Source organism: Sinohyriopsis cumingii, chromosome 18 (assembly GCF_028554795.1).
Source record: "Sinohyriopsis cumingii isolate HCF-2022 chromosome 18, ASM2855479v2, whole genome shotgun sequence".
In the NCBI taxonomy this organism is placed as follows: domain Eukaryota; kingdom Metazoa; phylum Mollusca; class Bivalvia; order Unionida; family Unionidae; genus Sinohyriopsis; species Sinohyriopsis cumingii.
The window spans coordinates 18,635,794-18,663,791 of NC_142978.1; the positions used below are offsets into that span (position 1 = coordinate 18,635,794).

Genomic DNA, 27,998 nt, shown 5'->3' on the forward strand with positions numbered 1-27,998 from the left:
CCTAAACGAATGGATAACAACCCACGGGGATAGCAAAGTCATCACGTCTGAAGTAAAATCTATTTGCTTGCTTATAAATGATTTAATTAGACCGAAGGAAATTGACTGAGAAGTAAATGCTTATAATCCAAGCCAAAATACAAAAATTGGAACTAGTACCCAGTTCTTGCATTATTGGAATGTATGGACTATATAACTCGCCACAAGAGGCATGTGTGACACCATTCAGGCCAAGGATGTAGCCGTTAGAATCATTAATATTTATGGAAATGAATCAAGGAGTTTACCTGAGGTTACAAATGCAGCTTAATATGATTCTACTTTCTAATCGCAGGCAATGACAAAATGTGACTGGTTTCTATATATTGTTTGAACGGAATGACATGCATAAGTGTCCGACAAAGGGTGGAAGGAGTTTGATGCAATAAACATGCAACAGATGATACGTCATTACAATCCATGACCACGTTCTGTAGAACAGAGCAGGAATGATATTACAGTGAAATAGTTGTTCTATTCCAAACACAGTTACATTAAAAGTTTTGTTGATCTAGGTATGTAGGTTCACTGAGGGTATGTTTCCGTCGTATAAATACAGAAACCGATTTTCACTGCCTGTAGAGGACATCCTCTACAAATAACCTTCAAGACTGAGATTAACACATTAAGTCGCAAATGTTCTAACACACACAATGTGGTCTTTGACCTCGTGGATGATATTGTTGTTACTAACAAGCAAGAATTACGTTTTAAAAACCGATTGACGTTTATTTAACCTCTGATGAAAGGAGAAGATATTCATTTTCAATGAGAAATGCCAGAAGATTCATTGACGTCACGAATGAAAGGAAATGGACGTATCCCGTTCTTGCATTATTGGAATGTAGGGACTATATAAACCACCACAAGAGTGATGTGTGACACCATTCAGTCTAAGGATGTAATTGTACGTACTGCAAGTATTACGTTCTTGTCTTAATTTCATACCTTCATTTTTCAGATGTGAACTAAATATTTGTCACCTTTATTAACATCAGAATAGGCCAAAATAATTTGCCTTTTTTCATTTACCTTTCTATTCTCAATATATCTGCGTCGAGATCAATAAATTTCCGAGTGTGTTCACCTAAGCCGATAAAAGTGTGTCTTCACTGTAATCGGGGTTTATTCTTTGCATAAAAAGTGATACATACATGTTTACATTGATTTTAAACAAGTTCCCTCTTTTTTTCCCTTTAAACATCAATGCTGATAATATCGTGTTATGACCAGTACTCAAATATTACACATTTTATTACGATTTGTGAATTCCGATGTGTCGTGCATACCATGTTACACCAATTTCATTCTGTCAATATCATTTTCCTTGGTTTATTTCATAAAAGTAGGAAAATGATTCAATGATTTCCTATTACTTTCTTACTATTTTCTTCAAATGTTTGTTCACTTTCACTTTATCTTCAATTTCGGAAGCCGCGCGGACGAAATGGTTAGCGTACCAGACAGGCGACCAGACATGTGCGGAATCGAAATGTGCCCAGACCAGGTCAAGTCGGCCTTTGTTTTTTGTGTCTCTGGCCTGGTCATTTTGCTCCAGTTGCCTCTGCATGATACACTGATTTATATTTGGATGTATGAACAATCTCAAAATATCGAGATATACAATTTAATATACTGATTCAGTGAACAAAATAATGTTGTTTATGATGGTGTCAGTATTTGTTTCCTACAGTATTTTAATTTATAAAAATCAAAAACGTTTCATTTTATATCCGAATAATAATAATAATAATAATAATAACAACAACAACAACAGCAATGATGATGATGATGATGATAATAATAACAATAATAATAATAATTATAATAGCATTCATAATAGTAATACTGGCCCATGTTACAAAATACAAGTAAATATAATGTGCGCCATGGTGTAAAGAAGTTAAATATCGTGTTCAGCATGAGTATACATACATTATTTCCTATAATCGGTGCTCTATATTATAAATATGATACAATCTCTAAGTATAGTATTCACCTTTCGTTGGAATTATCAAAGACTGTCAAGGATACAGTAGGAAAAAATTTCTTAAAAATTAATGTATTACTATGACTCATGAGAGATACAAATTTTTGAACAGACGGAGAGAGATAATAAACTTCATTAAAGTATTTCTTTCTTAAATGGTCATAAGCTAGACAAATACAAACAAAATGAAATTCATCTTCTACCAACTAAACATTATTTTTCCGGCATAATTCACAATACTTTTTACTTGTCTCAATAATGATATGCCTACCGGTCTCTATTTTCAGTGCTGAGCACCTAAATGTCGCAAGCAACGTGCTAAGAAAATATAATAATACCATTGGAAAGTATTTTTCCGGTTCTAATTTGGTTTTATACCTGCCACAATACACACATTTATTTGAATTTTTAATATCACTTTGCCAGTTCTGGAATGTTGAATCCTTAATATTTTGCAAAACTAGAAAGAAATTGTTCTTTGTTTTGTATCCAACTTTTTGATTTAGCCAGACATACCCTAAACCGAATCGAAATAACTTTGGTAACCCAGGTAACACAGTTAGTTTTATCTAATCTTTTCAACATTGTATAACGCTGGTGTGGGTAGCGAGTTAAATGCATTTTGACAACTTTAAAAAAATATTTAATGCATCATAAAAAGTATGAAGTACAAAGTGGGTATCATCCACACACCCCTAACACAACTGCATTATCGGTATTTTTATGAACACCTAAATAAAGTTAGCAAAAGTAGCTGTATAAATTCATATCCACAAATTTCTGACCCATGGTAAGCGGCTGGTTTTATCAGAGAATCAAAATGTTTTAAAGCATCCTTCACAACTAAAAACGACGAAATCGTTTTTGATAATTCAAAATCCTTAAAGTTGCTTTCTTTGCCTGTGCCGATGGTATATGCTTTGCTTTTGTCCAAACCAACTTAAGGGTGAAAAATAGACCCATGTACTTGTAATAAGGCACACATTCAATAAGACTTTCTTTGAAAAACGACACCTCCAATTTCTGGAGATATCATCACAATTATTATCTTCATAATCAACAACTTCATCATTTTCTTCTTCTTCTTCTTCTTTTTATCATTATTATTATTATTATTGGAAAGAAAAAAACAAGATGGCCGCTATCGCTTAACCAGCTTGAAGCAACTGTTCCGTTTTTTAGTGCCGTTTTCATGATATTTGTGCTTGTTGCCTGTTTTCATCTTCGTTATTGTGTTCATTATGTATTGGATGTTAAATTCGTATGTGTTTCTTCATCTCCTTGTTTTGGAAATGAGAACAATTAGACTTTTTCTCAGCTGTCTTGCTCCACTGTTTTTGAACAAACCGCCATCACGTGATACTCGCCAGTCAACCCGGTTATGCTACGATGGGCCCTCTTTAATTGCTTTAAATGATCACTCCTTGGCTCTCCACACTACATTGTGCTCTAGACTAAACGAACTGGGACTATATTCATCATTACCTTCATGTAGACAGAAGCGAAAAAAGAAACGTTGTTTCAAAGCTGGCCGGCGTAGAACAGGAAGAAGAATTCCAGTTATCTCCCTTATTTCGGCTCAACAATTTAAAAACAATTCGACCGTTAATTTAGATAACCTAATTCAAATTCCTATTAATTCGTCAACCTTTGTGTCAGCTATCCAAGAAATACCTCTGCGCATTGCATTATTCAATACCCAGTCAGTAGGACCACCGGAAAAGCGCACAGAAATAGTTAATTTTATCAACGACCAGAAAATTGACGTACTTTTTCTGACAGAAACATCGCTAAAGCATCAAGAGCTGAGCCCAAGTGTGCGGATCTAACACCCACTGGTTACTCCATCAAGTCGTTCCCCCGTAATTCTCGCGGAGGTGGAATTGCTGTCATCACAAAGAACTCCATGATAAAACGTCTTAACCACACCACAACATTCAATTTCGACCACGCATCGTTTGAACTAGTCCAAACCACACTCACACTGGAGAAAAGGTCAGTCCATTTTTCTGCCTATACCGCCCTCCTCCTAGCAGGAAAAACAAGCTGGCTGACTCTCTCTTTTTGGAGCAGTTTCCAAATCTCCTTGACTATGGAAATTCGATAGGTGGCAACCTGATTATTCTTGGAGATTTCAACTTTCACTTTGACTGTCCCGGAAACTCAAACACATCAAACACATCAAAATGTTTTCAACCTCAAAAAGTCAGTTAACCAACCCACCCATAAACTTGGTCACATTTTAGACTGGATTCTTCATAGACCTGATGAAAACATTCTACGGTCCTCCCTGGTATCCCATGACCTTGCATCAGATCACCTCTGCATTATATGCCATCTTGACGTATCAGTCCCTAACCCTCCACCTTTATCTACTACTAAGAGAAACCTCCGTATGATAAATAGAACCAAACTAATGCACGACATCCAAACTAACCTAACAACTTGCTTACCTCCTACCGCAGAACAACTCGATAACTGCCTGCGTTCATTGTTTGACAAACATGCCACAGCTACCAAGTGCAGAGTATCAATTCAAAAGTGTTCTCCATGGTATAGCAGTGTTAGGGACCAGCTTCGCACTGCTAAAAGAGACCGCCGTAAAGCTGAGAGGCTCTGGCTTTCCACCAGACTCACTATTCATAAGCAAGTCTATGAAGCCGCTAAGAAGAATGTTACAAATATAGTCCATGCAGCGAAATCAGCCCGCTACACTACTAAGATCATGGAAAGTTCCAGCTGCAAAGAGCTCTACGACATTACTAACAAGCTAATGTCAAGGAATAAATCTACACCACTTCCAACTACCTTCTCTCCAGTCGACCTTCCGGACATGTTTGCAAATTTCTTCCGTGACAAAGTACAAGCCATTAGAGATAAGCTTGACACCACAATTTCAATTGACTTTTCGTCACCATACAGTTGGGATACAGAATTTGAGCAGCAACCATTAGCAGCATTTGAACCTGTCTCTATGGATTTCGTACGTTAAATCCTGATGAAGAGTGCACCAAAGTCATGTGAACTTAATCCAATTCCAACATCACTGCTGCTTGAGTGCTTAGATCCAGCATTGCCTTCGCTAACTTATGTTATTAATATCTCTCTCTCATCTGGGGAATTCCCATCATTTTTCAAAACTGCCATTGTAAAGCCTATGCTGAAGAAACCAACACTAGACCATAACGATTTAAAGAACAACCGCCTAGTTTCTAATCTTCCATTCATATAAATAAATCTTAGAAAAGGTTGTTCTATCCCAGCTTGTATCTCATCTAAATTCAAACAGTCTTTTTAGCAATGTACAATCTGCATATCGCCCTTGCCACAGTACTGAAACTACTCTTCTAAAAGTAGTTAATGACATTCTCTCTGCGTTGGATAGCGGAAAGATTACAGTCCTCACCCTCCTTGATTTGTCTGCAGCATTTGACACAATAGACCATGATATATTACTTCACCGTCTCCAGCGTGTATTTGGCATTCATGATCAGCCTTACTGTGGTTCAAGTCCTACTTGGTCAACAGGACACACATTGTATCTGCAAATGGAATACACTCCAGCCCAGTTGATCTATGTTGTGGTGTTCCACAAGGGTCTGTTCTTGGACCTGTTCTCTTCATTCTGTGCACTCAGTCGCTCTCAGGTGTCATAGATCATCATCCAGTTTCTCACCAATTGTACGCTGATGACACACAAATATACAAATCTAGCCACCCAACTGAAGTTGATGCTACCATCCAAGGTGAAGAGAGGTGTATTTCCGATGTGAAATCATGGATGACATGTAACAAGCTGCAGATGAATGATGATAAAACTGAGGCCATTCTGATCACAACACAAAGACTTTCTCATTCAAATCCTTTACTTTAAACAATAAATATCAGCAACACCAACATTAAATTCACGCAATCAGTACGAAACCTAGGTGTTACTCTGGACAGTACTCTCACATTGCACCAAGCATGTCATGAACATATGCAAGGCTGCATATCTTGAGCTGAGACGCATCAGCTAAATTCGAAAATATCTTTCAGTGGATGCCACTAAAACACTTGTGTGTTCATTAGTACTTTCAAGACTGGACTATTGTAACTCAATTCTGTCTGGTTCATCTCAATATCTGATCCAGAAACTTCAAAAACTTCAAAACACAGCTGCTCGGATCATACTTAGAGTACCACGATCAGAGCACACCCCCCAGCTGTTCTGTACCCTACACTGGTTTTCCATTCGATCCAGAATCAAACACAAAATTTGTTCTCTGTGCTGCGTTTCACTGTCGGACTCTAGTCCAACATACCTATCCGACCTCACCCACGTGTACACACCAGCAAGATACTTGCGCTCCTCTTCTGACAATCGTATGCTCATTATTCCCACTATGAAAACAAAGTCATATGGACAGCGTTCTTTTGCATACCAGGGCCCAGCAATGTGGAATGAATTGCCCACTGAACTTAGACACAAAGACACAGTGATCACATTCAAGAGGGATCTCAAAACTCACTTATTTCGACTGTAAGAACAAACTTAAAAGACTGAATAATGTTTCCTACCTTAAATATTCTCAGCATGTTTTTTAATGTTTTCTAATTTCATGGTGTTTGTTTTTGTAATCATTTCATTATATGTTTTTTATCTTATAAGTGTTGTCTAATGTTGTAAAGCGCTTAGAGCTTCTAAAGATAAGGCGCTATACAAAGTCCTCATTATTATTATTATTATTATTATTATTAGTAGTAGTAGTAGTAGTAGTAGTAGTAGTAGTAGCAGTAGTAGTATAACAATAACAACAATTATGTAAAAGAGAATGAATGAATGAATGAATGAATGAATGAATGAATGAATGAATGAATGAATGAATGAATCAATAAATGTACGTAGATGCGAATGAATCAATGAATCAGAGCTCAATCAGACATGATTCACATATCTGGTAAATCTGAATTTTTCTTCATTTTACAGATTTCCACCCAGAATAATGTTACAAGACGAATATAGACACTGAAACAATAAAATATTATTCTATTTCAAACAAACGAATCTGAAGGTACACAAAGAACACTTGTTCACACGCTTGAAATTACGGCCTCTTGTCAGCTACAAATAAACTAGAGAATGTTCAGTTATCACAATTGCCAGCCTATTTGAAGCATATAAACCATAAACGCTGCTGATTGTGAATAGACTTTTGTCTTTTAAGAACAAATATATTCAGTTTACAAGTTTATACTTCGGCATTGCTAAAGGTTGACTGGCATTGGAGAAAAAAAATTGAGGATGGAAGAGAATTATATGCGACCCATAGATTACAACAGATATGCAGAAGTCGGAACACCATATGTAAGTAAATACGTTATTTGTAGCTCTGTACTGTGATACTTTTGATAAATAAGGATGATTCTTGTGGTTAATCGTATAATCGCATAGATATGTGTGCGCAAATATAGACTGGTTAATTGGTAATTGCTGTAATTGTTGGTGTATGTGTTTTCATTATATATATATATATATATATATATATATATATATATATATATATATATATATATATATATATATATATATATATATATATATATATCAGTGTTTCTCAAACTATTTTGTCTTGCGGCGCACCAAAAAGATCTAAAACATTGCACGGCACACCTGAAAAGATTTAACAATTTTTGTGGTGAAGAACGTATTTATTTTTACATATATATTTAATTTTAAATTTAATGTGAAGGATGTGCCTGCTTTCGAGGCAAATCAGATTGAAGCGAGGCTCCAAAGTCGACAAACAAGCCCGCATTTCATCGTTGATTTTAAGAAGTCTTTCTCTCTTTTTCGATTAGATTTCAGTCAATGCTGAAAATCCAAACTCACAAAACCACGAAGACACAAATGGCAGAATTACTTTGATTGCTTTTGAACTGATTGCAGGATATGACTTCTTGATCGAGATCCAAAACTCATCCAGGCTCTTTTCGGGAAATGTTGAATGAAACAATTTATCGTTTTTTAAATTAATGAGCTGTTCTTCTTCTTCGGTTGTAAGATTTGTAGTTTCGTTGTTTCTGAATGGATTGATCACCCATCCATATTCATCGCTTGCATGTGATGGGAAGTAATGCTGCAGTGCCGATTGTAGGTCTCTCAGTGTGTCCAGAATTTCGGGGATGATTTTCTTGCTTGAATGAGATCCGTTGACAGTAGGAAAGCAGTCGAGGACCCCCTATGAGACCTTACTTTGCCAGAGCGACAACTTTTCATTAAATGACTTCCGTTTTGATGTTGCAGTGATGATGTTTTACGATGGTCCTTAAAGACTTAAATTCAGCGAATTTAATTTGTCGAATAAATCGGAGAGAAACTGAACCTTCAGCCACCAGATTTCGTCATGAAGAGAGAATCCAAAGTCTATTTTTTCAACCTCCAAGAAAGAAATCACTTCAGTCTTGAGATGGACGAGACGCTTTAACACTTTTCCCCTTGCAAGCCAACGAACGTCGGTATGGTACAGCAGGCATTTGTAGTCTGAATCCATCGCTTCACAGAGTTGAGAGAAAAGTCGAGATTGAAGCGGTCGAGATTTCATGAAGGTTACAATTTGAATAATTTGGTTCAGAACAGACTCCAAATCTTTCGGCAAAGATTTGGAGGCAGGAGCTTCCCTGTGGATCATGCAGTGAACAACTAATACGTTTGGATTTTCTTGGCGCACGAGAGTGACGAATTCCTTCTTTCTTCCCTGCATTGAAGGACATCCATCGGTGCAAACGCTGACACAGTTTTTCCACTGTAGGCTGAAGAGCAAAATGTTTTCATTCACCAAATGGAAAATGTCTTTGCCTCTCGTCGTAGTTTCCAAATCTTTGAAAAATAAGTACTCGTTCACAAATTTTCCATCCTTTATGAATCGAATAAAAGTCAGCGGCTGAGCTTTACCATTAACGTCTGTAGATTCATCAACTTGAAGAGACCACAGCAGAGACAATTCATCATCAGGCGCTTCGAAGTGTTCGCAAATTTGATCCTTTAAATCTGACGATAAGTCTTGAATTCTGCGCGAAATCGTGTCATTTGACAAAGGAACTTTCTTTACTTTTTCGGCGGCATCGGTTCCAAGCATAGTTTCAACGACAATTGCTACTGCTGGCGCAATGACTGATTCGGCCTCTGTATGCGCTTTCCTGCGTTTTGCCAACAACTGGGCGACCTTATAACTTGCAATCAATCCCTTTTATTTTGTTGAGCCACGAGATTTTCGAAGTATTCCTTTGGTTTGTCCTTTACAGCTGGATGTTTTGTTTCCAAGTGTCTCTTCAATTTGCTTTGAACAAGCGCCTCGTTCGACAAAACTGCGTTGCAGATCAGACAGAATGTCAATTGAGTATCTTCAGATCCCGAATTGATGAAACCATACTCGATGTAATCTTCTTTGTACTTTCGCATGCTTCCTTGCTTTTCATTTAACAGTTTCTCTTTCAGAGTTCCAGACTTGATTAAGTGTTTCTCCATAGCTAAACAATGAACAAACTTTATTTATAAGCATCAAAGTTGGAATGGAAAGGTCTGATTTGTTACGTCGTGTATTTATTATTTTAGCGTGGAAAATACAAGAACATTGTATAGCTGCCACCCCTAGCGGCCAAATGCAGAAGTCTGATTTGTTATGTCGTGTATTTATTATTTTAGCGTGGAAAATTTGAGAACATTGTATAATGGGATGCATGTATTTATTATTATACTATTTTTATAATTAGAGCGATCGAGTTCTCCCGAGATCTCGCACAAATCTCGCGTTACGAAAGGAACCAGTGAATGACAGACTGACAGAGAATGCGTTTTTATATATGTTACTTTTTAACTTTTGCGGACATTGATTTACCATTTAATTTTTCAATATGTTCAAGGTTTCAAAACGCTAGCAATTTTAAATCTTTTTCAAAATTCCCACGGCACACCTGCAAATCTCACGCGGCACACCAAATCTCAAGCGGCACACTACTGTACAACGGCACACAGTTTGAGAATCACTGATATATATATATATATATATATATATATATATATATATATATATATATATATATATATATATATATATATATATATATATATATATATAGAGAGAGAGAGAGAGAGAGAGAGAGAGAGAGAGAGAGAGAGAGAGAGAGTTACAAATAGACACGAGACAAATAGGAATGCTATCCCTTGATAAGAAGTGGCATTATTAATATATACTATCCCTTGATAATAAATATATAATTAATATATACTATCATACAGGTCAGGGAAATTTTATTTCGTGCTCTACGGAGATTTGAACCCAGTTCCGTGGGGAAAGAGCACCCATCGCCTTGCCTGCACACACCAGCCCATATTCTATCACGACTAAGCACACATCTCAAAAAAAAAAAGATGCTTCTCGGTTGGTGTTATATGCACTCGTGTGTAGCACACTCGTATGGCGACCTAGTAATTAATTCTCATCTATCTACACCGACCTTCTGGGTTACTCTGAGCGAAATCCAGGTGTATATAGGATTAATTATAGAGAATAATAAATATAAACCTTACAGAACGGAAAGTGCTATCCCTGAATTATATAGGAAAATGTTTGACAGTAGTAGGCAGAATTAGATAAATGAGAATTGTATGTATGCATGTATATATATATATATATATATATATATATATATATATATATATATATATATATATATATATATATAATTCACAGAGAGAGCAAGAAAGACAAAAGATAGTTTCCCCTTCTTATTGGTTGATAAGGTTTTAATGAGAAAAAAAAGGCTTATAGACTAGTGTATCTCCAACGAAGGTGATTCTAGGTACAAGAATTTCCTTTAATACGCTTCTTCCGTTGACGGTTATTTCAATGTCTGTTGCAATTGTGAGTCTTCATAGAAGTCCAGTCTCCACTGCGGCTTTATTATTGTATGTTATCGATAACATTTGCTTTGTTCTTGAAGAATGTCTTTTCAGAGATAAATTTTCGAAGGGCACAGTTGTCAAACCATAGTCAACAGTACTGTACCTTTTATGTATATTGCATATCTGATGAAAATAATATATTGTGTATTGTAGTTTGTATAGCTGCTTCAACTACATCTACATGAGCCGATCATAGGCCTGTGTATTATCCACCTAACTTCTATTTCATAAAGTACATCTCTTAGATTTAAAATAAATTTGAAAGAAACGTGTATCGCATAGCATTTTCAATGGGAAAGAACAACAATACCTATTCTTACTGAACATTCTGGGCTAACTCCTTCCCTCTCTCTCTCTCTCTCTCTCTCTCTCTCTCTCTCTCTCTCAATATTTCATGCCTATGATTAAGGAATCTCACATTGATTAGGAAGTATAGAATTCGCATATATATATATATATATATATATATATATATATATATATATATATATATATATATATATATATATATATACATGTATATATATATATGAATCTCGGGTAATGATTTCTTTAATTCATTAATTATTTGTTGGTCAGTCAACAATAACGATCGTCCTTGTTATCTTGCCCCACCATTTCACTGTCTGTCTCTCTGTCTGCCTGTCCGTCTGTCTATATATATATATATATATATATATATATATATATATATATATATATATATATATATATATATGATCTCAGAAGCTTTGTCATGCCATTGGATTAAGAAACCTTACCTGAATAGGAAACTTGGAGCCCGTATTACAGACTTTTCTTCAGACAGGCTAGGTACTTATGACTAGAATCAGTTGTTTTTTAGACATAAGAAAATATATGCTTTATTCTCGCAGCACTTTTCCATATTGACATAATATGAACAAAATCAATCCAACATACACGAGGCTGTATTGTAGATCTAACATAAACTTTTGTATATTAAATGCTTGGCTTGTATGCACTTGGCAACTTTTTGTTGCCATACACAAGAGGTTCGAATATAATCGATTGGGTAGGTTTTAATGTGGGCTGAATACCTCCGGTAAAAGGCAATTCAATACAGCTTTGTAAGGTATACTAATGATACCTGACACATACAGTGGTAGCACGGTGCGGTACAAAGTTAAAATCAACGAAAACCAATTATAAGATATAATGTATTTTATTTTGTTTTGGCGAGGGCTTTCAGGAAACCTTTCTCGAAGTGCATCATTGCCTGGTCAATTTAAATATATGTTTAGGTTTCAACAACTTGCGGAAGTAGAGTCTGCAATAAATGCCTTAAAAGAACTGTTGAAAATCAATAACAGACAATTAACTATCTTGCTCATTGTTGAGAGTGAAAAGTCATGTGACTAATTTTTTAATGAGCCTTAAAAGTCATTAAACAATAACCCCGGCATATTATACATTAATAATCGGTGTACTGAACTCTCCTAAATCATCAGTTATTAAATCGTTACTGTGTTACACATTGTTATTGATATCATATACAAACATTCAATACCTTAGCTAGTTTTGTATTCATAATATCATCCTAAATCCCTAGAATAAAAGTATATTTCAGTGTATTGTAAATATAATTTCGATCAGAGATTCACACCAGGATAGATTGCAGTCTTTTGGATTGGTGCCAACTGCATCATTGTATTGCATTTAAGATGTATAATCGCACTGAAATTGTACAATTAACTGATCTTTACAAACATGTTAATACTAGTATCCAGTCCGTTCTAAACATTTTCTCTTGAAGTATATCACATTCTTTCCAAAATGATTCTGAAATAAATCAAACAGTTTTTTTTACTGTGCTGTAGATATGTTTAGTGATTATGGGACATACACATTAGGGGACATACACATTAGGGGACATACACATTAGGGACATACACATTATGGGACATACACATTATGGGACATACACATTATGAGACATACACATTAGGGACATACACATTATGGGACCTACACATTAGGGGGCATACACATCTAGAAAGAACTTACGAATTAAAAGCTAAAGTAGATAATACAAGTAAAAGACAAATTAATCCCTTTCCAAAAATATTAAATACACAGTGACAAAACAAACAGACAGAAGAAATATCGAGACATATACGAAGCTAACAACAAAGGGGTGTCATTTCAAATTAGCTTCAGATAAATATTATTCTGTTCATAAAATGTCTTTACTTGAAACAATTTCCAAAATATTTGAATTGTTTCTCTGCATATAATTATAGTCAATTATATATATTCCCTCACGACTAAGCACACCTCACCAAAAATTATGTTACTCAGTCGGTGTTATATGCACCCGTGTGTAGCAGACACACGTGGATGACGACCTAGTAATTAATTATCATGTACCTACACAGCCATTCCGGATTCTTTTGAAAGAAATCAAGGTATATAGAATTAATTGTAGAGAATTATAAATATACACCAGAGAGAACGGAAAGCGATATCCCTGGATTCCTACAGAAGAATGCTTGATAATCGTAGGCAGAATTAATATTTTAATACAAGTACAAAAATTTTGTGTTGTGTGTTTAGTCGTGAGGCAATATGGGCTCGTGTGTGCAGGCAAGGCGATGGGTGCCGTTTATCCGCGGAACCGGGTCCGAATCTCCGTAGAGTACGAATTAAACGTTCTCTAACCTGTATGATAGTATTATATATATATATATATATATATATATATATATATATATATATATATATATATATATATATATATATATATATATATATATACACATACATACATACATACATACATACATACATATATATATATATATATATATATATATATATATATATATATATATATATATATATATATATATATATATATATATATACATACATACATACATACATACATACATATATATATATATATATATATATATATATATATATATATATATATATATATATATATATATATATATATATATATATATATATATATATATATATATATAACATAGCTTTAACACGTTTTCGGTCATATCGCTTCTACGTCTGCGGTATGACAGTTTATAGTCACGTCTAGCACTATGGCATTATGCCACAAACATGATATCCCACCCAGTCACATTATCCTGACAACAAGCCGACCCGTCCTATTACTAACCTCTTAATGCTGAGCGCCAAGCTAGTCAGCTGCTAGTACCCATTTTTATAAGTATTTGGTATGACTCTGCCGGGGTTTGAACCTACGACCTCCTGCATCTGGAACGAGAGAGAGAGAGAGAGATTCTTTGCGTTGTATCTATCTTGGAATCAAGTTTGAAATTCATATTTAAATTTAAGCAATGATCCTATTTGTATTTTGTACTTTATAAGACATAACGTTAACTTCTCTACTTCTCAGACAAAAGATATTAAAATTAGTGTGTTTTATTCATATTAAATTATACATTATTGACGGTGCGTCCAAGGTCCCAACATCAGGAAGATAATGTGTCAGTGGTAATATATTTAAATTTCTTTTTAGAGTTTGAAATTCATAAATTCAGGCAATATAGCTATTGGTCTTAGTTTTGCTTATTATCTTAAAAGAGGGTCGTATAACTCCGGAGAGGTAGTACATTTGTGGCCAAGGCAGATCACATTTTATTTATCAGTACTGTATATCTTTATGAGACACTTTCAGCCTAAACCGATTAATGGTACAGACAGAAAGAGGATTATATAAAACTACACTAGAGATCAACTCCAGTACATCAAAATACTTAAAAAATCGAAATAAATCGATTACTGTTTTGATACAGTGGATCAAATTCACTTAAAGAGTCGAGGTCAAATATCACGCTTCATGTATTTCAAAAGGTTCCTCTTCACAATCCCCGTCATTGACTATACAAATAGAAATGTTAAGGTGCGTGAAGCGTTGTAGAGCTAATCTTTAACAAGTTATAGTACAGCACCCCGCTGTTATCAATATCTATTTTGTCTACACCGTGTACCCGTTTTCCTATCTATGCCGCGATTTATACCTTTTCCATGTCATACCGCTTGTTGACTTATGGTGGGCTGATGGTGAATAAAAGTTTCCTTGTGTTTGTTAAATATTGCAAGATTGCGAATCGCCTGAATAAATATTATCCATAATCATTCAATTTGTACTTGGATAAATTACACTAAAACGCTGAGATAAGTTTGTTTTCCGGCGATAATTTCTCCTCTGGTACTCAAGAGCGTATCTTATCGAATACACGGTGAATAGAAGGAAATTTGCAAACACGCAATGTACAAGTCATATACACTTAATTTACGTACCTGTGCACGGAAGCGTCTATAACCTAAGCATGGAGTACTGTGCGAAGAGCTCCATAGATTCCAAAGAGCATTAGTAAACGAGTTTCCAGAACGAGATGTGCAGTATTAGACGAGTTCTGTGTCTCCTTACCAATTATTCCCCAAAGTTCGGTTGATTCTTAAATTCAACCACTTATTTTCTGGAGGCAAGTGAATGTGCCGTTTTTCAAGCTGAAATTTATACAATGAGTATGCCATATTTTGACGCATCTGTACGAGGAATTAGCTGCGTGCTTACGGATAATACAGTGTAATATTTATAAAATCCGCAGAATCAGCTGAGGAATTCGTTGCGTGACGGAGGACAATAAGTGTTTAATGTTATAGATTAGCCGTTGGTAATCTGAGTCTGGATGGATTTAGAAGCCGCTATTCGTGATATATGAATATGAACTGTATAGCCTCAAATGTTCTTGGGACATTCGGGTACACTTCCATGGAAATCTCACCATAATGATATGGTTCAGGCCATAAATACAAAGCCCGTATTTGTTTCCGTTTCGGAAACAGTAGCACGATTGTTCATAACATTAAACGTTTGCTGATTATGCACTCCTGCTGAACTTCATAGGACGTGGTTATGCTGTTCAACTCACAGTAAATGAATTTTTTTCTGCAACTAAATTGTAGCCCTCTAATTTATCATTTTATCTCTAACAAAGAAAAAAGTACATAAATTGACGCCCATTAGCTAAAGATATCCGTATATGTTCCGGACCACATTCAAAGTAATCTGGAAGGAAAACACAAACTTTAGATAATTTTTTTCAATTACAAGATAGCACTTGAGCATGTTGTTGCATTCCATCGTTATCAAACCAGGATTTTGAACATTAAGCGTTTGAAGTTAATGGAAGACCCGTCGTGATATTTATGTAGGACTTGTTCAAATGAATAGCTTACGTATAAACGTCATTGACTAGTATTGACGTCATCCTGAGAACGTTTTGTATTCTGCTTTGTAACCGTTCTCTCTTCTTCCGATATGTTCAAGACATTTAAAAACGGACAATAAATAGTATAAAAACTGAAATGAGTTAGTGCCAATTTAATAACGTTCACTGGCTGTGTCCTGCAAAATGGAAATGAAGTACTTTTTAATGGCTAGATAGTTACGTTGACACCGTCTCTCACCCAGCGCTATATGAGATAAGAAAATGCACGAAACATTCTACCATCTTTTTTGTTCATGGCTTTGATAAACTAGAACTATGGAGTTGTTCTCTGTAGCCTTAAACAGTTGTTAATAAGAAAAATATTCCTTCAACCAATTAAATGTTGGCTAATTAATATACGAGGGAAAGTTAAGAACCCGTGAAGTTCCTTTGATCAGTGTGAAGGAATAAGCCATGTTTTCGGGGATAGTGACCACGGATATTCAAGGATTCATTGAGGTAATGTACACTCACATATCATAGGGAGGGGACACGCAGGGATACTTGAACCCTTTGGCTTTGTGAATGCATTGTTGAGACTGTTCCTATCCAATATAGTTCATGCACCGTTAAATATATTTTATATAGTACGTGACGGCAACGATTTTCGAATTTAACGAGAGAAGAAGCTAGCCATATCATTGAGATATCTGGCATAGCGGAGAACTGGCAGGCAGGCATCGATACTAGGTCATTTTGTTTTTACTTTGCGATTTACAAATCAAATCACAACTTCACAGTTATGAAAGTGAATCATGTGGAACATAGAGTTTTATTAATCCTTCGTTACCCAGAAAGAAACTCTTTTGTGATAGGTTACTAAGAATAAGTCCTCATAAACTCACAAGGACATAATCCGTTATACATGCCTGTTATATCTACTTATTATAACTACGGCTGGTATCTTATATCGTAACATTTGCGCACGGTGAACATTTTACCGTAATTGTCACTGTGGGCGAATATTTGCAGGAACCAGAGAGCAATTGGCAACAAGATTAATACATGCAGATCCATTGCAATTCGCTAGGTAGTTTAATCACAGTCCTAGTCAACATGTAAAAAAATCAGGAAATCAAAAGCACAATATTAGCCTGAAATTATGTGAAATCGATTCCGGTTATGAAACGGTATACTAGCTGTGTATATCTAGATATCGATTGTAATGAGATCGATAATTCCTGCCCAATAACAACGAAGATGACTAGAACTACCACCATATTATCAGCATCAGTACAATATATTTGTTATTATTATTATTATCATTATTATTATTATTATTATTATTATTATTATTATTATTATTATCAGTAGTAGTAGTAGTAGTAGTAGTATTACTGATCCGGTAGAGCGTCCGCCTTGGATGCGGGAGGTCGCGGGTTTGAACCCAGGCCGAGTCAAACTAAAGACTTTTTAAAATGGTACTAGCAGCTGCCTCGAATGGCGCACAGCATTATGAAGTTAGTATTAGGACTAGTTAGGACTGGTGTCAGGGTAATGTGTCTGGGTGGGATATGATTCTACATGACTCCGTCATGATGCCCCAATGCCAGACATTGTTATAAACTGCCACACTGCAGACACCGTAGTGATGTGACCGAAAAATTGTCAAAGCTACGTTACAAATCTACATTATTATTATTATTATTATTATTATTATTATTATTATGTTACATCACTTACTGTTTTGATTATAGTCTAAACACATATTTGGTCAAAACAATTTAAAAAATATCTTATGAAAGGTTTATTCTTTTACTGACACAAGGAAAACGGGGTTTTGGATCAAACAATTTAAAGATTCTTGCAATGTGTCAATAATACGATGACGAGGCGATGATGTTTTCAAAAGATAACAGATACTTCAAAAATTCAACATGAATTTCAAACACCCTCGGGCATTATTTTATTGGAATATCTTTCAATATGCTTCTTAAGTTACACTGGACTTGAAAATGTGCTTGCAAATGGAGGTAATATTTCGCTAGTGGCAGTCAAGTAGCGTAATTAGTTAAGCAAGCTGCAATGAATAAAAGAAAACTAGGATTGAACTCGCAAGGCCACGACTTTGTTAATCGTTTTGTCCAAGGTAAATCAGCCATCACTGAGAATATGTCTTTGTACTCACAATACCATTTCACGTGATATTGGCATTTATGTTCAACATAGTCATACTGCAAGCATAAGGAAGAGCAATGGGAAAAACGTAACTCTATGTACATTTACCTGTAATTTATATAAGAGTTATTACCTGGCATGAATTACATAGTATCTAATCATTTAATTAATTAAGTACAAAACCATACTTCTACATTAGGAAACGTGTTGATGAGCAACCGGTCTTACTCTCTCTCTCTCTCTCTCTCTCCAAGACAGAATAAGCTTGATTAATTGCCAGAAATCTATTGGATAGTGAGTTTGTGATTGAAGATTTTAATGCGTGAATCGGAGATTTACTGTCACAAGTTATGTTTAATCTATCATGCATCAACAGTTTACTTGCTATGGCGATCGAGCTATTATTACTGTTTTGCTATTTCTTTTTTTGATTTTCACTTGAGGGGGTGGATTAGGAAATGGGTATTCAAAATTCCACGGATAAGCTTTCAATTAAACATTGTGATGCTATGTCATAATGACTGGAATAATTTAAAACGATGAACGTTTAATGTACATCTGAAATGTATAAGGCAAATACTATAAAGAGATATACAATCTGACAAAATGGCTTTCAAATAAATAGAAACACTTCTGTGTTGAAAATAGGGCATTATAAAGTAAAACAATAACATAGATGTTTGCAGTTCTGGCGTATAGTGTTGCTTATTAACATCTCAAATAGAAGAGATAAGATTACATTTCATGCTAAAATGAACACATTGGCGTAGTGAGACTCAGGGGTTTTGGTGAGATCAAAATTAAAATGCACTAGCTCAGATGCTGAGATTGTTGTTTTTGTTTTTTGGATTTTTATCCTAGCTTTAACAATGTTTCAATCATATTGCTACGATGTCTGCAATGTGGCAGTTTATAGTGATGTCTGTCACTGGTGCATCATGCCGCAGACATGTAGCATGATGTCCCACCCAGTCACATTATCCTGACACCAGGCAGACCATTTACCCTGACACCAAGCAGACCAGTCCTAACACTAAAGCCCTTAATGCAGAACGCCAAGCGAGGCAGCTGTTAGTGCCATTTTTATAAGTCTCTGGTATGACTCGGCCGGGGATCGAACCCACGACCTCTCTCCGATGCGGACGCTCTAACCAATAGGCCACCGGAGCGGTTAGCTCAGATGCAAGTGCAGTGAAACCACCAGAGCGGCATTGACAGTTCAAGAAAAGCCTTGCGACAACGGCTTAGTGAACACATGATATTAATAGGAATATATTTACACATAGTCAATAATGGCACAAAACTCCATAGAATTGAATTCAACAGCTCTCAAGGAGTTGATATAAATGTTTCACGAATTTAACATGATAGCATCGATGCCAGTATATAGAGATAATACATAATTTGCTTACAAGTATGGACGAGACCAAAATTTGGCAAAAGTTAATTGTGATAAAGAATATTGTTCACCGAAATAAAAATGGTAATTAGTTCATTTCAAACATCACATGAACTAACAAAAAGTTGAATCTGTACAAAATCGGCAACGACTATTGAGTTTGCCAATTGTAAAGGATAGGCTTGCACAAAAATACAGATACAATCTACCAGATATAAAAATAGTTGTTAGCATTGTCTTTTTTTCTCTCGAGTTTTCCTAACTTTATCCATCTTAATGCTTAACTTGTATGTGGTATATGCGTTCATTTGCAATCTTCTCGACAAAGTTTTTTGAGACATGTCCCAAATTCTTTTGAAACATTTAAAATGTATCGTTCGTTACGTATGTACATCAGCTCTTTCATTGCCTCTGCAGTGTAACCACATTCTTCTATTTATGTATCCACTGTCCAGCAAGCTCATGTGTTTTTTCTTTCATGTTTATCTCTGTTCTGTATAGATGCATGTTATGCCTGTATTTCCTATCCCTCATTCTCGCAAACTCATCGCCGAAGTCGACATACACATCTTGACTTGCAAACCTTCTTCTTCATCCTTACATTGTCCATGTAGGCAGGAAATATTGCAAGATATATTAATAAGATACAGTCAAAATGAATTTAACATAATGTTTGCAACATAAAAGTGTATTCTTACCGACAGGAAACACGGTAACAACTTTAGATATGACAACAAGGAACGTGATTGTCGTGTGTTACTTTGTTTCTTCAAACATATTTATGTCTCTTTTGACTCTAAACAGTTTTTATATTTATTTTTTTTGTGTCTTTCCACAGCCTCATCCAACTCTTACTTGTGTTCGTGTAGTTTAGAGCTGTTTTGCTGCTATCGATTCTTCGAAGATTTCTATAAAATGTTGCTTTATGTTTTGCAAGTGAAAGACTTCTGAATCCGTTTGTCACTTATCGTAAGATTGTTGAAATGATATGTTAGGAGGGTTTATTTCTTCAAAATCTAATAATTGTGAAATGATTGTATCATTCTTTGTGCCACGGTTGTTGTTTCTGCAAAAGCCTTGTCTATTAAGCCTTGTTCTATAGAATTAAAATATTTTGCAAACAGAATAAAGACTTCCATTTTGCAGTACCAGTGTTCTACCAAAATTGTGGAATGTTTCATTTTGTGCTCACTGCGATGTAGTTGTCTGTTCTGTTACATGTGTATGCTTTATTGGCATCGAGTGAAAGCTCAGAGTAGATAAAGAACAGTTCAGAATCCTCTCTTCTTTGTAATTTTTCGGCAAGGTATACTCCATTTTAAATATCGTTTTTTTTTGTGTTCTTTTTTTGTTGATTTGTTTTAGGTTTGCCCAACACCCGATTTGTACTGGGTATTATTTTATCGGCTTTTTGGGAGGGAAGCGCGGGGAGGGGGTTGTGTTGTTAACAAGGAACAGTTAAATATAGATCTTATAAAACATATAAATGTTCTGCAAAAGGTACTTTGTAGAAGTGTCCATCCTTAATTGTTACTAATCTTAGTTCTCAAAATATACAGTGCATTAGGACATTTATGGTGTGTCCCTTACAATCTTATTTATTCGTTTTCCTGTGCTAAAGGAATGCTAAAAGTCCTTGGTAATGTTATATCCGCACAGTCCAAAAACTTCCGAATACGTGTGCCTATGTGTTTGTTTTTATCGTGGGACTTTAACAGGCAGACCTTTATAAAACCAACTGAGACCTTCTTTATATGCTGTCCTTTTCCTCGCATCTCTATTTTATAGTTGTTAGAAGCGTTTACGTTGGTTTTATCTGTGGCAAAATTATATTTGTAATTTACATATATCTTTTGTTAAAATACTTCATAAATCTCGTGTTATGTAAAATTTTAGAAAGTAACCGTTTTTCCTAGCTAAAACTCTTTTTGTTCCATCTAGTTTAACACAGCGCGGTCTGTTTTTCCGTGTGTCACTTTTGCCTTAGATGGAACACAAAAATCTCTTTTATGTCTCCTGCTTTAAATCCTCTAAGAACCTCTATAGCAGGTTTGCATATGTGGGATTCTGGTCTATTTAATCACTCTCGGCTTTTTAGTCTTTTCAGGTGGCTAGAAAACCTAAGTTCGTTAATTTGCCCGGATAACATACTTACTCCACATCGATCCTTTATTTTTACTTTTACCTGCAGTTGTTGTTATTGTTGTTGTTTCAGGGTTTAAAGCCATTTTCAGCACAAGATAGGCTATACATGGCGACCAGTATCAATGGCGGAGGAAGATCCCGGGAAAACCCGGAAAGAACCAGCGACCCACGAGAAGCTACCGGGAAGCTTTCTCACATTCCCACATTGGCCGAGCCCTAAACTCGAACCCGCGCAGACGGAGGTGAGATGGCAGTGATCCGTAACGGTGAGCGCTTTAGACCACTCGGCCACTCGGGGCCCCTTTTAACTGTTGTCTTCAAATATCACATGGGTCCGTCCAAAATAGTGAATAAATACCATAATGTTATTGCAAAAGGGTTCTGTCATAGGGTTGATGCTGTATCTTTATGTTCTCTCTCTATCTCTCTCTCCCTCTCTCTCTCTGTCCCTCTCTCTCTCTCTCTCTCTCTGTACGATTTACGTTAACTATGTTAAGAGGTTCTTATCGCTACAATTTGCTACCAGTTACTGCAAACTGCACCTAAACCAGGCTGTTATACATCGACATATTTGATGTCTTCCTTGTGAATTGTTCTGTACTGGTGATGCAGTTTTGATCGTCGTCATAATTGCAAATACCAAAAGTAAGTTGACTGTGAAATACACAAGAATCTATGAGAAATACAAGTTCTGATTAATATTTTTCAATGTTAAACTTAGATTTTTCCGAAGACCTTGACATAGAATACATTAATAACAATGCCAATACCAAATAACCGTTCTATATTTGGTACAGAATGTATTATCGTATAAAGAGGTCAAATGATTAACTTTTTAGAAACGTACCAAAAGACTTTTATGTAAGTATCATAGCGTTAGTTATACACCTATGAACTTGATGATAGTTATGTACAGAAGTTTCATTAATATTACCCGTCTTGATATCAGAGAAGGCAACATAATAAATTCAGTATGTTTGTTTGTTCTACATTTCGTGGCATTACTTCTAGTACAGATTTGTGATGGATTTTATCACATATCATCCTTCCGTGCCCATTAAATTTTATATGATTGATCTAGAGTTCGATACGAATATTCAATCCATCTTTTTGTATCGCACACTATGGTTGGAGATATTTCACTGTTTACATTTGTCTATAGATATTCGTATATTGAACCGAACAGAACTTGTATAAATTCAAATGTAGTTTACGTATTTTCCGTTCTGTCCTGTAAAGGTTTCTGCTAACATTGGATGCACGTTATTAATTGGAGACAAAGGATCGTGTTTTCGTATCATCTAACCTACTATTTATGAACATCAGAGAGAGAGAGAGAGAGAGAGAGAGAGAGAGAGAGAGATGCGTTGCCCAATAATTAGTGTGGTATATGCTTTGAATGCAAAATGACATGGAACTGTGTCATAAGGTTGCCGACGATCTTGACTAGTGAATTCATAGTTGATTAACTACTACTCAGACGAAGTTGCAAATACGGGAATTACTTTGGACAGTTAATATTATTAACTGACATTCGCATTAACAAATGCGCTAATTACATTGCACAGAAAATAGTAATGCATGTCATCTGACGGACTTAATAATTATGTAATTACATTGGACAGATTGAATTACCGAATACCATTCAGAAGGTTTTAAAAATACGGTCATTACATTTTTTATAGATAATATTATTTCCATAAAGTAATCTCATTTTGATGTATGGGAATGGGCTTCTAGAAGAAAAAAAAACTTTAATTTTTGAATGGAAGAAAAAACTTGTACAGGCGGTGAGCAGGTCAGAGACAGGTTGCTGGAGAACAAATAGAAGTTGATCATTGATGAACGCAAAGACTGTTATTCACTAACAGACAGGCAACAGATCGTAGACGAGTTGAGAAACTAGCGTTCACTGAGACGTGGATGGAAATACGGAAACATTTATATATATGAATCAATAGATGACATATCCAGCATTTATTCAAGATTATTTTAATGTGTTATGCTTGAAGAATCAGATCATTGAAGTCCCTCGTAAAATAATGTTCAACATATCTAGTAATATTTCTTGAAAGTAATAAGTGATACATGTTACTCGCTTGAAATACATGGTCAAAGCATTTCCAGGTGGATTTAAAGTTGATTGAAATCTTATAACCACGACAGGTCTCGTCCCGGAATGTTGAGAGACCTTTCTTGTCGGTTGTATTAGCCAGCTGCAGGAAGTGATACAAGGATATAATGCTGCAATGCAAACCAAACTAACTTAGTAAAATATGTGAAGGACGTTTCCATATATATAAATATATAAATATATAAATAAATAAATAAATAAATATATATATATATATATATATATATATATATATATATATATATATATATATATATATATATATATATATATGGCATTACAGGATAGAGCGGTTTTATTTCTAGTATTCCATTTTAATAGCTTTGATGTTTTTCTACTTGGGAATGTCGCTTATTCAGTTGATATCGTTTTATGTACGGAGTATTCAAAACGTCTATTCTTGATTTAAGGTTTATCTATATACATGTTATTCATTTATATCGTACTGTCTTTTTGAAGTCATTAGTTTGTATCTTCTTCTGAAAGAATGTAAATAATGGTCGACTCGTTTTTAAGAATGTTAATAACGGTCGTCTCGTTTTCCGAGATCTAATCAATTTCATAATAAACCGACCCTGTTAAATAGTATACAGAGATTTTCAAATGAATGACAAAAACTTAAATATATACATTGAAAGAAACGAAACGAAAACGATCAGAAATGTAACAAGCGACTGATATAGTCAAGGCTAAATTTAATCTTCAGAAAGTGACAAGGATGTCTAACATAAGAACTCTGTCCTTCGACTGTTCTTTAGTTGATATTTGATACAAAATTTGGTTGGTTAGGTATTAACTTTCCAAAGTTCGGAAGTTTCTTTTCACTCTTGTAAATTTTCTTTTCACTTAAAGCTGTAGTTTCTGAGAGCATTGCCCATGACCTTTCAGAAAAACGAAATATAGAAAAGATTATAAAGATAGAATCTCATTTCTGCTCATATTCTGAAACTCCCCCATTTCATCACATATGAAGCCAATTGACTAGACGTATTCGTGTACTTGTTCCATTCATGTCTAAAAATATCAATAGTTGGTGTTGGTCTGGAGCTCTATTCTTTCCAAGTTATGATCTAAGGTTAAAGACCAACAGATGCCCACTTCAATACATGTATACAGGTTATAGCATAACTAACATCTAAGATATAGTCCCGACTTTAAGCATGTAATTATCAGAGTTGTCGAGCGATGACATATAATTATGTCATATTAAACTTTTTAAACAAATAATTAATGTTTGCTAACATAGACGGATGTTTATACTAAATATCATATGGAGTATTTTAGATGGAAAAGGTAAGGTCCAAACAACTGTGCAGTGAAGCATTGATGCGCACATGTATTACCTTAATTCCTCTCGAAAAGCATGTCAAGTTGCGGGCATAAAATTCAGTAACTGCCCGATTTTATTCCCCAGGAAATTGGTCCCCAGAATCTTCTGGAACAATCTTTCGCAGAGGTACTATTGACAGAACTAATAATGTGTTAGAAATTATGACGTAGGAGGATAGAAGTAAAATATACGAGTTCGCATGAATAATAATTAGGTCCTTTTTTTCTTGCAGGCCCAGACGCGCGACCAAGTGGACGCGGCAGGTGACGAAAGAGATGGTTTCCTCGGTAAGATGGCGGCGTTTGACCGTCTTCTGCAACACACGATGTCGCGCTTTTCTAAAGAGAGGCTGTATGCAATGCTTCGGATCGTGACTTATTGGTTCCTTGCAGAGGAGAGAAAAAAGTCAGAGAGCGTAAAGGAAGAGAATAGATTGGGAATGAAATTTAAGTCTTTGGACCAGCTAAAAGATATTATAACTTCTCTGAAAGACAAAGGGAAAGCTAGCGGTCTAAGAATAGAGGAAGATCAGGCTGTCCGATATTTCGAGACATTCTTTAATGACTTTTTCTATCTGAAAGATTTAAAGAAATATTTTGACGATGAGCTCATGTATATTTTGCAAAGATATTATTATGATCAGAATGCGGATCATGAAAGAGAACCTAATGTAAAGACAAAATCACGTGGCAACGCAGCAGAAAATGATATAAAAAAAGTGCAACTGCATGGACCAGCGAAAAAGAGAAAAGGATCAGTCAAAGCTCAGACCAGTGAAAACTCCACTGCGAAAACGTTTGAACAAGTTAAGAGTGATCTAATGGAAATATGCAAGAAATGGGATGGTTTACTGAAAGATGGTGATTTAAATCTAAATGACTTCGATCCTGATAGTTACCACGAATTGTTACAGTTTGTTGATTATTCCCAGTTTGAACCAATTCTTCGTCTTGTACCTGACATATTTGCTAAGTGCTACAAGTCAATAGATCTTGCCAAACAATGGATGAGTATAGCGAACGCTGTAAGAAAAGATATTCCTTCGAAAACTAAAACACGTCAACCGGCTGAGAAAGAGACGACCCCGGTGAATGCATCAGCTGAAGAGGAACAGCAAAGAGCAACTTCAAAAGAGTTCATTCGTCAAATTATAGAACTCAAACGCCAACTTAGTGATATAGATATATCTATAGGTAAGGACGAACAAAAAATGCAGGAATATACAACAGAATTAGAGGGTCTACAGAAAAGAGAAAATCGCTTTGACGAAGTAACCTCGACATTTCAAAGAATGGACTCGCTGGTCTCAGACGCGGGGGATCAATACTTAAAGGCGAAAGAAGGCAAAAGTGATGTTGTCAGAAAGATACAAACATTTACAAGAGAGAGCGAAGAATATGCACAAATGTATGGAGAGCTGAAAAAGATGAATGAAGAGGTAACAAGTACTTATAATCATTTAAAACTAATGGAATTCCAGAAATCAATAGTGCAAGAAGACTATTTGGTTGAAATGGAAGTCCGCCCAAGTTTTATTTATTTTGTCGGTGATTTAAAGGATAAAATTCACGAACTTCAATTTATCATCGAGGCAAAGAAGGAAGAAAAGCGAAGAATAGAAAAGAACATGGCGTTGCTTAAAACAAATACAGAGCGCATGCGTAAGGTCATGAGTGCATATCTCGGGAGTGCAGCTTCCTTCGTCAGTGGTCAAGGAGAATCTAGACAAAACACGTGGGATTCATTCATTCCTGATGGTGATCAAACAAACAACTTGGATGATATCTCAGAAATTATTATTGAAAATGGAAACGAGGCTGATATTGATTCCCCTACTCCCTATGACGTCATTGTTCCCCATGGCGCCACCCTCAAACAAGAGGTGAAAACAAGTACACCCAAGAGCATACATTCCACGGAAACAAATTTGTCGTCTGTTTCGCAAAATTCCGCGAGTGAGATCAAAAATAGTAGATCAAGGACGAGGTCATCATCTTTAACAACTCCTTCTAAGCATAAAACGCCTCAACAGACCGTGAAGAAAAATGCTCGAGTTGTCAGAGAGGTTAAAAAGGGTCAAAATCCTTTTTTACAAGCAAGTGCCGGCTGGAAAACAAATTCTTGATATATATCGTAATGTGAAGGTGATCAAACTTGAAAAATTATACAGCTGACCGTCATGGATTACTGATACATGTTTCAAAGGCAAGCTGTTGAAATCTATTTAGCAGACATTCTTTCATATATAGATCTTGCTTGCGTGTGTGTCAAGTATTCATGAGCCCAAGTGTCTGGCTATTATGTGGGTCTCATAAAACACCGCCATATCTTGGTTTTGCTGTTCTAAGGAATATAGGCATCTTATCTGGTTTCACTTTTTGTACACAACTGAACATGGACGCTGATGAAATCCATTGGTTTTGTGCTGAACTCAAACATCAAAATGTATCACATTTATATAATGAGTGTAATATGTATATCAGTAACAAATAAATGTAAAAATAATTACAAATGTCATCGGAATCATACGTAAGTTCTTCATTCTTTGAAAACTGGGTGGAAAATGTGTAGAGCAATCTTTGTCAGGTTTATTGTTTTCTTAATTTGTTTTTGT

At 35.4% G+C, this 27,998-nt stretch overlaps 1 protein-coding gene across 2 annotated transcripts; it reads left to right on the top strand.

Moving 5' to 3' along the window:
• The first annotated feature begins 44 nt into the window (after positions 1-44).
• LOC149776172 (uncharacterized) lies at positions 45-27,901 on the top strand. Of its 2 annotated transcripts, XM_089942479.1 has the most exons (3): positions 45-946; positions 6,999-7,376; positions 25,617-27,901. In XM_089942479.1, exons 2-3 carry the CDS (start codon positions 7,314-7,316, stop codon positions 27,507-27,509), a joined length of 1,956 nt encoding a protein of 651 aa, XP_089798605.1. In that variant the 5' UTR covers positions 45-946; positions 6,999-7,313; the 3' UTR covers positions 27,510-27,901. The 2 variants fall into 2 exon arrangements, with proteins under 2 accessions (XP_089798605.1, XP_089798606.1); XM_089942480.1 differs by lacking the exons at positions 45-946; positions 6,999-7,376 and adding an exon at positions 15,315-16,717.
• The last annotated feature ends 97 nt before the right edge of the window (positions 27,902-27,998 follow it).